Source organism: Convolutriloba macropyga, chromosome 11, assembly GCF_964194025.1.
Source record: "Convolutriloba macropyga chromosome 11, txConMacr16.3, whole genome shotgun sequence".
Classification (NCBI taxonomy): Eukaryota; Metazoa; Xenacoelomorpha; order Acoela; family Convolutidae; genus Convolutriloba; species Convolutriloba macropyga.
Window position 1 is genome coordinate 45,410,638 of NC_134478.1, and position 12,396 is coordinate 45,423,033.

The 12,396-nt window shown below is 37.7% G+C and overlaps 2 protein-coding genes across 2 annotated transcripts; both read right to left on the minus strand.

Moving 5' to 3' along the window:
• LOC142349140 (uncharacterized) lies at window positions 1-1,133 on the minus strand. The gene is made up of 2 exons (XM_075400555.1): window positions 615-1,133; window positions 1-96 (listed from the first exon to the last, which is right to left on the minus strand). The coding sequence occupies exons 1-2, from the start codon at window positions 1,131-1,133 to the stop codon at window positions 1-3; spliced, it is 615 nt and encodes a 204-aa protein (XP_075256670.1).
• Window positions 1,134-4,978: 3,845 nt separating this feature from the next.
• On the minus strand, window positions 4,979-6,062 carry LOC142349865 (CDP-diacylglycerol--inositol 3-phosphatidyltransferase-like). The gene has a single exon (XM_075401685.1). The coding sequence runs from the start codon at window positions 5,712-5,714 to the stop codon at window positions 5,058-5,060; it is 657 nt and encodes a 218-aa protein (XP_075257800.1). The 5' UTR covers window positions 5,715-6,062; the 3' UTR covers window positions 4,979-5,057.
• Window positions 6,063-12,396: the final 6,334 nt, after the last annotated feature.

Here is a 12,396-nt window from a genome sequence, read left to right on the forward strand (position 1 = left end):
TCAAGACGGGGTAGACTTAGTGTTTTGACTGGTGTGACCTTCGTTTTTGCAGCGATAAGGTGAACTGCTACATCGCCATCCATGGTTGTTATCCGGCTGTACACACAACCAGCAAATGCTTTTTCACTTTCGTCAGTGAAGAGATGGAGTTCGAACTTCTGGATTATTCCTTTTGGTGTCACACATCTAGGAATTTTAAGGTCATGAAGTTATCTCAGATTCTCACGAAGAGAGAACCATGTTTCGATAATGTCATTTGGAAGGTTGTCGTCCCAACTCGGTCCTTGTACCCAAATTTGATGAAGAATTTTGTGGTTGATGATGATTGGACCTAGCCAGCCAAGCGGATCAAAACGTTTTGAAGCATAGGACAGGAGCGTTCTCTTTGTTAATGCTGTGAGTGTTTCAAGCTTCGCGGTTTAGGTTAGAAGATCTTGATTCGGTGTCCATCTTATGCCAATAGTCTTGACTTTATAATCTTTGTCGAGGATTTTTGAACTGTCGTTAGTTTGACGTAGCTCCTCCGGCAGAGAGAGAACGATGCTTGGTTCGCTGAAAGACCATTTCCCTAATGGTAGTCCGTACTTCAAAAGTTCTGCAATGAGTTTTTTTACCTTCATGTAAGCTTCATTAATAGATGCTGCTCCCCTTAAGTAGTCTTCAACATAGAAGTCGTTTTGGATTGTTTGTTTTTGGTCTTCTTCTGCTGTCATTGTGCCGATTTCTTGAAGGCATCTCGTTGATTGAAACGCTGAGGATGCTATTCCATACGTCACACGGGTCATTCTCCGATGCTTGATTGGTTCCTGTGGTGTCTCTCCAAAGAATTCTGTGGAAGTCTTTGTCATGTTCGTCAAGTGCAAATTGACAATAAATTTTAGCATATCAGCTGCAAGTAGAATTTGATGGAAGCGTAGACGAATAACATGCGAAAAGAGATCAGGTTGCACTGTTGTTCCAACCATAAGGCAGTCATTAAGTGACAATCCAGACGTTGTCTTAGCCGATGCATTGAAAACTACTCGTAGCTTTGTTCTGACTGAATCTTCTTTCCGAACATGATGTAGAATGTAGTAGCTTTCACTTTCCGGCCTTTGAACCTCTTCTGGGGAAAATTCTTCCAAATGCTTCATGTCCAGAAACCCCTTGATGAATTCACGGTACTGTTTCAGAGATGCTGGGTCTTTATCGAGTCGTCTCTCGAGCGAGAAGAACCGTTTTTGTCCCTTGTAGCTGTTATCTAGCTTTCCAATTTCTTCTTTGATTGAAGTTTCACAACAAATCTTCCTTCTCGACCTCTTGTTGTTATCTGAGTAAAATGCTGTTCACAGATCTGTTCTTCCGGGGAAAGTTGTTTGTACATCGGAACTTCCTCTGTTTCCCAAAAGGAACGTAGATCAATGTTTGTTTGAAGAACTACAACTGCTGTTTGCGTTCTTTCCAGTTTTCCTAGAATTTGTCCATCCAGGAACTGTATTTCGCAGATGAAGTCCATTAGAATCTTGTCATTTGCCATTGAGGATGGCGTCTTCTAAAATGTGAGCCAAGAATGATGTCAACTTGTTTTGGAGTGTTGAAACTGGGATCAGCTATTTTCACTGTGTTGATCTGAATGCATGATTCGACATAAATCTGCACTGTTGGTAGATCTGTCAATTTTGGCATGACAACTGCTTTAACATTGAATGCTTTGTTCTCCGGTAATGTGAGAAGGTTTACTGTGGATTTGTTCAACATTTTTGAAATGATGCCACTCATGTCGGTTGTGCATTGTTGTTTGCGAAGTCCGAGAAATTGAGTACATGCTTACTTGTGCACCACTGTCAAGCATTGCACGACAGTACTTGAATTCGTTCTTTGGTAGCTTGACGGGTATCATGGCTGTTGGCAGTAGAAGACTCTGTTGTCTTTGTTCATCATGCAAAATTGAATTATGTCGTCTCCCACATTGCTTGCGTGAGCCCTTTGATTTGCAATCTTCTGTGCCATGGCCTTTCCTCATGCAGTTAAAGAATAGTTTGTTTCGGCGTACAAGTTCGTTTCTTGCATTGACGTCCATTGCTAGAAACTTTGAACATTGATTTAGTCGATGATCAGTTGCTGAGCAACAAATGCATTGTAAAAGTGAGGAATTGTAGCTCTGAAGCTGTTTTTCTGCATGATGGACTTGCTTTTCTGCTACCTTTTCCTTGTTTGTTGTCTTGTAGCTGTTTGCTGCTTCAAGGTCTTCCACTCTACATTTAATGATTGTGCGTAGTTCATCGATTGACTTCCGATCTGTTTAACCGCTGCTTTCCCGCTCCCATTGACGTCTGGAGGCAGGATCCAGCTTTTCTGTCAAGACGTTAACCCATATGTAGTCAGGTTGCACTTTGAAGTTCAATGCTTCCAGGGCAACACAGGTTTCATCAAACGTGATGATGAGTTTTTTCAGTTGTTCCGCTGATTTCAACGCGGGGTATGTTGAAAATTGCGTCGAGAGGTGAATGAAGAATTAGACGTTTGTTTGCGTATCTCTTTTTTAGCAATTTGAATCCAACTGCATAGTTGCCACTGGAAAGAGGTTGGTGTGTAAGGAATTGTGCAGCTTCCCCGTTCAGGCAGGCCTTGAGGTAGCTTAGCTTCAGAACGTCTTACAATGTGTGATTGGTGTCCACGGCTGCTATGAAGCTATCATGAAATGGTGACCAGTCTTTGTACTTCCTCCCCGAACTTAGGAAGATCAAATTTGGAAATTTTGATTCTGCTTGTAGCCTGTCTCGAATAATGGGGTTCATTGACTGGTGAGGCAGTTCTGTCAGGCTGGTTGAGGGGGCCAAAAGCCTTTGTAGCTCCTTCACTTGAGACTGGACTCGGAAGAACATTTCATCAGAGTCGTCCATTTCTTTTGCCATTGCCTCGTCACTGTCCTCTATCTTTTCAATGATTTGTTCATTTAGATCTTTGATGAGATTGCGTCGGCTTTCTCATGTTTCAAGAAGGATATTGGTTGTGTCAAGATCGACATCACTGAACGCCCCGCTTGAACCTTGGTCAGCAGCTCTTGAATCTTTGGAGCGTTCTTTATTACTACTCCCATGTTTGCTGCTCTAGAGCGTTTCAATTGTTCAGGGGTTTTTGACGCTTGCACTTCTGTTTCCATTCTTGGTTTTTTCACGTGGTTGCGTTGCACCAAAATGTCGTGATTAACTATTTGTTTAAAATTCTTGATTACTGAATTTAAATTAGACTCAAAATCAGTTCGTTTTTTAGCGTAAATTTACGTCGAAGAAGTCAAAAATGATTCTATAAATGGCACGTGTAATCAAATTGAATATTTCACATTATGTAGGCTTCAACATAGTCATTTGAGATGACCGCTGAATTGTTGCAAGCGTGTGTTCCTGGTGCAGCATCCAAGGTCTCATGTAAAAATGCATAATGCTTACCCAGGCATCTTTTTGTCTCTGAACTGTGAGGTCACTTTTATGACTATATCTTAGGCATTCTTGACATGATTTGCTAGCAGATATGGCCGCTTGATTGTTTTTTGCTGAAAACTATTTGAACTTCGTCAATGCCAATGGCGCTTGATATCTTTTGCACTGAGTTAAACATTTCGTCAAATTTCAGGCAATAAGTTTCTTCATTTTGAGCACCCAAGCCATTTACAGCAAATTCAGCATCGAGTTCTACGAAAAGTTAGTACCATCTGTCGTGAACCTTTTAGCCAAGTGAATGAATCCACTGGGCTACTTCATTGCAAGTGTTAAGCGGTACGCGCAATTGTTATTTACTCTAAGCCCTTACACGCTTGATGTCGACCGCTCTGGCTTGTGTTCGAAATATTAAGCTATCATTTTCGCACTGTTAATCAGGCAGGTTTCTTGCTGTCTCGTAGTTGTGGTCTGTTGAGACTTTTGATAAGTTCTTTGGTGTGACCAGAGAGGCAGCTCTTCAAATAGACCGAGAAATTGATATTTGACAATTTGGTATTAATGTGCACGGCTGTTTCAAAATAGTCAATGAAATCTGTCTACCGTCAAATTAGTGAAATCAACGTAAAATTTGGGTACCTCTATTTGTAGCGGCTTTGCAACTTGCGGCTGCGTTTTCGTTGCACCTGAAAAGTATTTGGGGTCCCATTCTCAGAAACCCTTCATTTCTCTAGCTTATCCTATGGCTCTGCCGATTGAAGAAGCTCTGTGCGGTCTGCTTTATCCTTATCCTCGATCAGATCAAATTCTGTATTGAACTGATTAGCTTCAACCGTTTCCAGAAACCTTGAGAAGAGCTCTGTGAGCTGGCGCAAATGGGCACGCCTCCTTCTATCTGCCTGTAGTTGGCTATTGTCGCAAGAATTGTAAAAGGAATAATGCACGTTCGCGATACCTTCATTGTTAGATAAACAAAGATATGCATTGATACTAGAATTGATTGGTTGAAAATGAATGTCAATTGGGCAAAATAGCAAGCGTTTTTATAAGCGGGAAAATTAGGTTTGTTTACTGAACTGCTTCAAATCGATACATTTGAGTGAGTCAGAAATCTTTTGATGCATCAATGCATAATCATATGTTTATACAAGTATATATCTGTCTTTTGACTTGTTTCTCTTGTTACATTAGACTACCATATATGTTAAGATCACAAAGTGTGTGCTCTGTCACAAGCCAAGTTCAATTTTTTAAAGTACGAACTGAAAACGCCATGTAAAATTAACTGCAAATTAAATTGAGATGGCAAAGCCTCGTAATCCCTCAAAAATTCAAAATTTGAAAAGGGTGACAGCATTGTGGTCTCAAGAATTACGCATAGAAATGCTTCGTCAAAAGATTCAGGATTTGACCCACTATTTACGGTAAATTCGGTGAGTAATTCCTAATGTTTTCTTCCTGCATCTATGGTTTTTTTCTTTTCAAAATCTACAAACTAATGAAATCAAATAAATCTCAGGGAAATTGTCTCTACCGTGGTAACCCGCAAAATGTTAGCTCCATTAAACTTACTACCATATACTTCACAATATACATACTAGAATTGTAGGCAAACACTACATCAGGGCAAATTTGTTATGTTCATGAAGCTTTGCTTCTATCAGTGGCGTCAATTTTAGCAACGTTCAAAGAGGCAACAACCAAATGAAGTAAACTGATGCAAGATTTAGAGAACCAAATTGGCACAGAGAGATAAAATATGAATTTGAATAGAGAAACATTGATAATTTTCAGCATTGGCCCTTGCGTGAACGCCATCAAATAGAGCATGGAATAGAACAGTTCGTTACCCGCACACATTGAGAACAAAACTGGTCTCGATGTATAATAGATCTTCAAGATTGGATTGCCCTCTAGTGAAATTGCTTTGTGTGACGAGCTGCCGCTTATAGTTGAAACATGCATATGCATCCAGTGGGATACAATATCGAGAGCCATGCTCATTTGAAATAAGAATGCATAATTGGGGTACAGTACGCACAAGCCCATCATCAGACAAGCAGTTGAAGCACGATCCGAAAGCATGTCCAATAACGCTCCGAATTTAGATGACTGCCCCAAAGCCCTCGCTGCATGACCATCAAGGGCATCTAGTAGTTGACTGAGAAGGTAGCAGCACACAGTGGTAACATGATCACTCAGCATAGTATAGCACGCAATAACGAGCAAAATAACTCGCACGTACCCAATCAAATTAGGGACAAACAAAAGAATATTATATTCTGTGCAGGCGGCCATAACGTACTCCTGAAAAAATGTGTATAATCCAAAGCAGCACAACACAGTTCCAGGTTTTTCAATGCTAAAAGTTCTTATATACGTTGCAAATAGTTTAAAAACTACTGCATTTATGCACGCACATGCTAGTTTGTTGTAGCTGAGGATTTAAAGCCATTTTCCAAGGGGTTTTTTCCTGGCAGTTTCCTAGAAAATTGTCCATTTGTTTCTGAATTTGGAACATTCACACAGTAGCGGCCAAAAGCAGACATTGATTTGAGATAATTTTTTTTCAACAAACTTAATCTTTGATCTCATGATTCTTTAGATATTTCGGAAAATGAAAGTTCCTTGATCCTGGGGATCGCACAGATTTTATCTCACGAAATCACTTGATTGTCTCGAATTCACAGACATGAGAGTGGAGTGAAGGTGTTGTTGGCTTGAATGAAGAGAGGCAGATGTGAGATGTCAATCACAATTACACTAGTAGGAGTAGTATAGTGTGAGCACATCAGGCCCCATTTTCGGAGCCGGTCATTAACCTATATTGTTTTTAAGGACTTAACTTGACGGGATTAAATTGATTTTTGTTGACAGATTGTAGAGACTGTCTGTCTGTATACAAACAAAAGATTCCATTAAGTACTGAATAGACTATTCAATTGGAGAAATGAATGGACGCAAGAAATAATTCCCGCCACTTCATTGTTATAATGATAACTTGATTCAAAGGTACGTTCAGAGGAAAAATCAGTTGTCTCATTTACCCCACCTAATAAAGTTGTTGAAAATGGAAAAAACCTTCCCCGGACCCAAAGGATTGTCATTGAGGAGACTACACTGATTCAAACCCTTGCAGCTGATTTTAACGTTTTTGTATGATTCGTTAAAACAGCAGTATTTTTCGAACATAACGCAACTCTTCCTTGAGTAACCCTTGAGTTCTTTGATCGTGTTTATTGTGAGAAGTACACCATTTCCGTGGAAAAAAATTACAATATTGTCTGCTTGGAAAGTATCTTTACAGTCGCTAGAACGCAGTGAATTCTTCACCTCTTTCATGCTCGGTTTGATAATTTCCCTAATGGATTTTTTGCTCATAGCAATGTATAGAATGTCGGTGTCCATTTCAAGGAACTCGAATTTTTCGGAAAAGCAAAATCGATCAAAAGAGTTGTATACTAATTCAAGCATCGTAAGCTTAGCATTTTGTAATATAAAAAACCCAACAATTAAGGTTTTTTGTTGTGAACAGTGCTATTTTGAAGATCATTTTCGAAAATTTTATCACCTAATTCATTGAATTTGTTGTTCACTAATTTCGATACTGAAGGCACAATAGCGTATTTTTTCCGTGTGGCGAGTGTTGTCCATGACCTGATAGCCGTATGAGCTGTTTTCTACCAGTTTATGATTTCATCAACAACAGTAGATTGATAATTCAGATCTCTTTGTCGACGTGCTTCCACGAATGAATGTACGAAGTGTTTGAAAGATGTCTCCGCAATGTATAGAAGAAAAAGTGATTTCTTCTAATGATCACTTCTTCAGTCAAATAGAAAATCAGCAGTGGCCTAATTATTGGACCTCTTTCCAGTTTCATACTAGAGATCAACAATTTTTGTGGCATACGAAGCAGATCGTTTTCTTCCTCATATGTTCTCCAATGTCATTCTTACTCACTTTGCAGTTTTTGAAGATTGGCGGAATTTTCTCAAACTTTTTCTCAAGATGAGGAGGTACCTGCAGCTCACAGACAACATCTCCGAACAATGTTCCATCTAATATTTTTGCAGTAACTTATTGCGACTAAGAGGTGGGCAGTAAGGGAAATGTACCCTAAGAAAATCTCTAATGCCAAATTGATTTGGGTACGTGCACTCTTCCCACTGACACTCCCAGATTTCGATAATAGATAAGCCTTGTTGCTCCAAGTACGTCGACGTACACTTCTCTCACGTCGTTTCAGTCCTTCTTCAAGAGTGTTTTCTCGTACTGTTATGTCTTGACAACAATGGAAGTGGAAAAAACAACCCATGGCCTCAAATACGCTCTGACAATGTGCACAATAACCGTCCACGAAAACTGGACTGAACTGTTTCTGCTTACCATGAGTAAATTGGGTTTGTATTGAAAGTCAACTCCCGTGCCATGAAGATAAGAAGTAACCATCAATTCGAAGAAGCTCTTTGTGTTTCTTCTAGATCGAAACTTTTCAGAACTATTGGACCACTCCCATTTTGTATATGGTCCACCTGGCATAGACGTTGTCATGAAAAACGGATAGAGCTGGCTAGCATCAAACTCTACAATAACATTACAAACATTCAGTGACCTGCCAACGAAGGTGGTATCAACTTTTGCGTATCTAGTAAAAGTTATTGAAGATCGATCCGTTAGCGTTATTGAAGATCCATCCGTGAGCCAACTTCGTAGATAAGTATCTTAATGCGCATCTTCATTAGTGAAGGAGAAAATTTTTGTAGAAGTTGAAGAAAGCAGTATTCTTGTGACTAAATTCGGAAGTGTCAAACACAGCTTGAGCATATCAATTTTCTGTCATGATAAAATTTTACCAAATTTTTAAGGCCTTCAAAGTAGGAACCACGTCTTTGTTTTTATAGTACCACAATAAATCTTGAAAGGTTTGCACTCCATTTCTGTTTCATACAATTTTAAGATCTTCGTAGTTTTCTTCTGCCGTATTATGTCGACATTTTAGTTTTAGTTTTTTCTGATCAACGTCTTCACTTATTCCAATTTCTAATAAACTCTGGTAATCTTCAAAATCTTTGCAGAGAATGTTGCAGTTGTTCAGCTTACGGAAGAATCTATTGATGTGAAACAACAATGTATAACTCAGTTTTTCCGAGCTGTTGAGCCATTCGTATGGAAAAAATTCAATTTGTTCTTCCATCCCATATGCCTTTCGAAACTTGTCTCACAGATCTTCCTAAGAAGTTCAAAATATCGAGAAACTGCAACCCCAAAAAATTCATTCGAATAAAACTGTTACTCCTGCGGATCACGGATGGTGAACAGTTTTGCTCAATTAGCAGAATTTTGAGTAGAAATTCTTTATTCAGATTCAAGTCATATCTGGAACTGTTGAATCCGAAAACGGGTAAATCATCACAGTATTTTGAGACTTCCTCTTTGATCTGACTGAATTTTCGTAATTTAGGTTTTCGTATTTTGGAGTCGTAATCAATCTCGCCATCTTCTGAGAATTCAAGGTTTGCTTCAGCTTCTAAAAATAAGATGCTTAATGCCTCTATTTGATCAACTGGCTGGATATCTGGTAGTGTTTGAGTAATCAGATTTAACTTTTTGTCGAAATCATTGAAGACATTTTCGCACCATGATCTAATTTGAATTGAAGATTGTTGCGATAGTTTATCCAGAAGTTTATCCAGAAAACTTCTTGTCAATTGCATGGGATCAGGACCACACAGAAAAATTGCTTCGGCTGAGTGATTTGAAGTCAATGAAACACTAATTCGAACATGCTTCCCGACACAAGAAACTAAATATGAATCACTTAGCGTCTCATCACGTACAGTGATAGATTCAATATCAAATACTACCAGGTTGGAATATAAACGTAAACTTTCATCAAAGGATATGTCCAGTTCTGTTAACTTATCAAATATTTTTGTTCTTAGAAAGTAAGGCCCATTAGGATAGCGGTGTTTAATTAGTTCATTACAGGTTTTGATATGGCGTTTGAGGTTAAACGTTCGGGTGATGAACTGGTTAGAATTATTAAAACAAAATTTCTTGAGAACTTGATTAATGTCAGAAGTCCAGCTTATATGTCTGTCATACTAAAACAAATTGATTATTTTTTCATAATTTTTGGGCGACCTTCTTGTTAACGCCCCGAGTGAAACTTTGTCCCCATATTTCACTGTCTTTTCGAGACTATTCAGAATATTGTGTAAATCTCTTTCATCTGAAAGAATTTTTGGGGTTTCAAAAACTGTGTTGTTATTTGCCGGATAAAATTATTGAAACGTGGAGCCGACTTGACTGCTCTGATGAACAAATTTAAGCGCCAAATTGATTTTAACAGAACAATGTAACTCGTCATATTGAACACCTTGAACACTGGAACTTATGTTTGTTGAATATATGTTTCTTTAATTTCTTCTGATGAACTTCGGACAGTTTTGAGTCTTCATTGTCAAAAACTTGCAACTCCATCGATTTTGGACAAAACTATAGATTCCGCTCAATCAACGAAAGCACCAAATAGAAGAAATCTCTACCTATGGAAGAATGTAAAATAGATTCGATTCGGAGCAGAAGATGAGGATTAAACAAAGTTTCCTAGCAATGTCTTTCTTCTGTTTGTTGGGATTGTTTTACAAATTTGAATCGTTTTCTCAGTAAAAGTTTCCTAGCTACACTTGGTCGTTGTAAAATTGGAAAAGGAGTTGTTGATGGAACTGCGTTGCCGATAGTAGTTGACTACTCACTGGTCCAGAGTCGTAAACTGAGTCTCTGAAATAAATGGAACTGTAGTAAGAAGACAGTCTATTCGTTGAAAATAGTAATTTATGTTTATAAAATTTTTGGAAACAAGTAATAGCAATCTACTGTCGATTATAAGTAATTGATAACGGCTTCCGTCTGGAAGATTAGGTAAATCATTTTTTTTCTCGATACAACGATGTTTTCGAAAGACGCCAAAGTTTTTGAATTCGGACTTGCTTCAAAACAAATAAGAACTGAATTGCAATTATGTTTTTGATAAAAATCTGGAAAACAAGTTTCGTCTCCACATGAAATTGCATCCACTCTTTATCAATTTCATTGACAGCTCTTGTCACATACCTCAGCTTTTTTGCTTTCTTGCTTTTTTTAACAGTTCAATTATTTTTAAGGATTCAGATAACCTTCTTTTGTAAAATTTACAATAAATATCCATTAGGAAAATATCTTAATGACCGGCTCCGAAAATTGCGTCTTATCTGCTCATACTATACTACCCATATAACGTTTTTTGGAACACTGAGAAAGTACAAAAAGTTACAAATAAATTTAATCGAGGGAAAATTTTTACCAGTAACTTTACTCCCAACAGAAGACTTTTCTATTTCAAAAGCAGGAGACTTCTGAAAATTGGAAAGATACTACAGCTGCAAAAAAGAAAGGTTATTTTCTCTACATAGAAACAATCATTTCGAGCTCAAACAATCCTCGGTACTTAAAACAATTGAGTACAACCAACTGACTGAATTTGTCAAATCCTTGAAAATTCCAACTTCGGACGTTACATTATCACCCTCTGTAACAGAAAATTTATCTAAAAATGAATCTTGAAAAACTATTTGAAATACAAAACAACATCAGGGTGAAAGAAGATTTTGAAGATGACACTGAAAATTTTTTTCTAGCAGTTTGTTATTTTCATGATCCGAGCGTTGACCTTAAATTAATTAACGAAAAGGCGCCCTTTGGAGGTATCATAGGTATTGGAGATTCAAAATTGGAAACAGTATTTGGAAAAATTAAAGTAATCAAGCTGCATGCTGTTCTGCACAACTCTGCTGGTTTTATGAAAACGAATTGTTCTAAGGGACCTGGATATGTCTATTTCCCGAACCAATTCCACTGCTTGAATTCATGCTTACTCGTTCAAGTGAGTGGGAAAATTTACTGCATTTACCTTAATTTTGTCTGCAAGAAAGTATATGAAAGTTTCAACCTGCAGTATTCTTTTTATTTTAAATAATGAGTCAAGCTGTTGCTGTGGAAATTGAAAAGTTTACAAACGGTGTTGTTAAGGAAATTTAATTATGTGGAATCGGGATATGCATCAGAATTGCGTTCAAACCACTGTACTCTTTTTCCAATATCATATCATGGGACAATAAAGGTGCAAATATTCGACTGAAAAGGTTCTTATGCTTGAATGGAACTCAGGGACAGTACCGTGCAACTATCTTCATCATATTCTGGATTTAATTTGCGAGTACAGAAGTTACGAGGTGCAGAAAATCTTTAACGCAGCTCGGGTTATTTTTTTAATAAAATTTTTAGATGTAAGTAAGCATAAAAAGAGCTGAGTACCTTTTCCATAAAACCAAACGGAATTCTTTGCAAAAGGAAGCGAAAACTGTACCCTGCTCGAAACAATTTTCAACAGACACCTTTACGATCTCATTATTATCAAATGTCCAGAAGCCAAAGAAATTGCAAAAGAGCTCTCAAAAAACATTCGACTATATTGGAGAAGGTTCGTCCTATCTTCAAGAACATTCCGCGTCATAGATCATTGTGCACAAAAGAGAGCCCACCTGTATGGACTGTGGTTACAACATCAATTTGAAAAAATAAACTCGTAACTGTAGAGAAACTTCATAAACTTTCTTATGTATTAGTGAAACAAATTAATTCATTCTTACTCTTTGAATGTAGAAACTATCATTTTGAGCTCAAACAATCATTGGTATTTAAAACAATTGAGTACAACCAACTAACTGAATTTGTCAAATTCTTGAAAATTCCAACTTCGGACGTTAAATTATCACCCCATGTAACAGAAAATTTATCTGAAAATGAATCTTGAAAAAATATCTGAAATACAAAACAACATAAGGTTGAAAAAAGTTTTTGAAGAGGACACTGAGAGAAAGAATTTTTTTCTAGTAGTGTGTTGTTTTCATTATCCAAGCGTTGACCTTAAATTAAT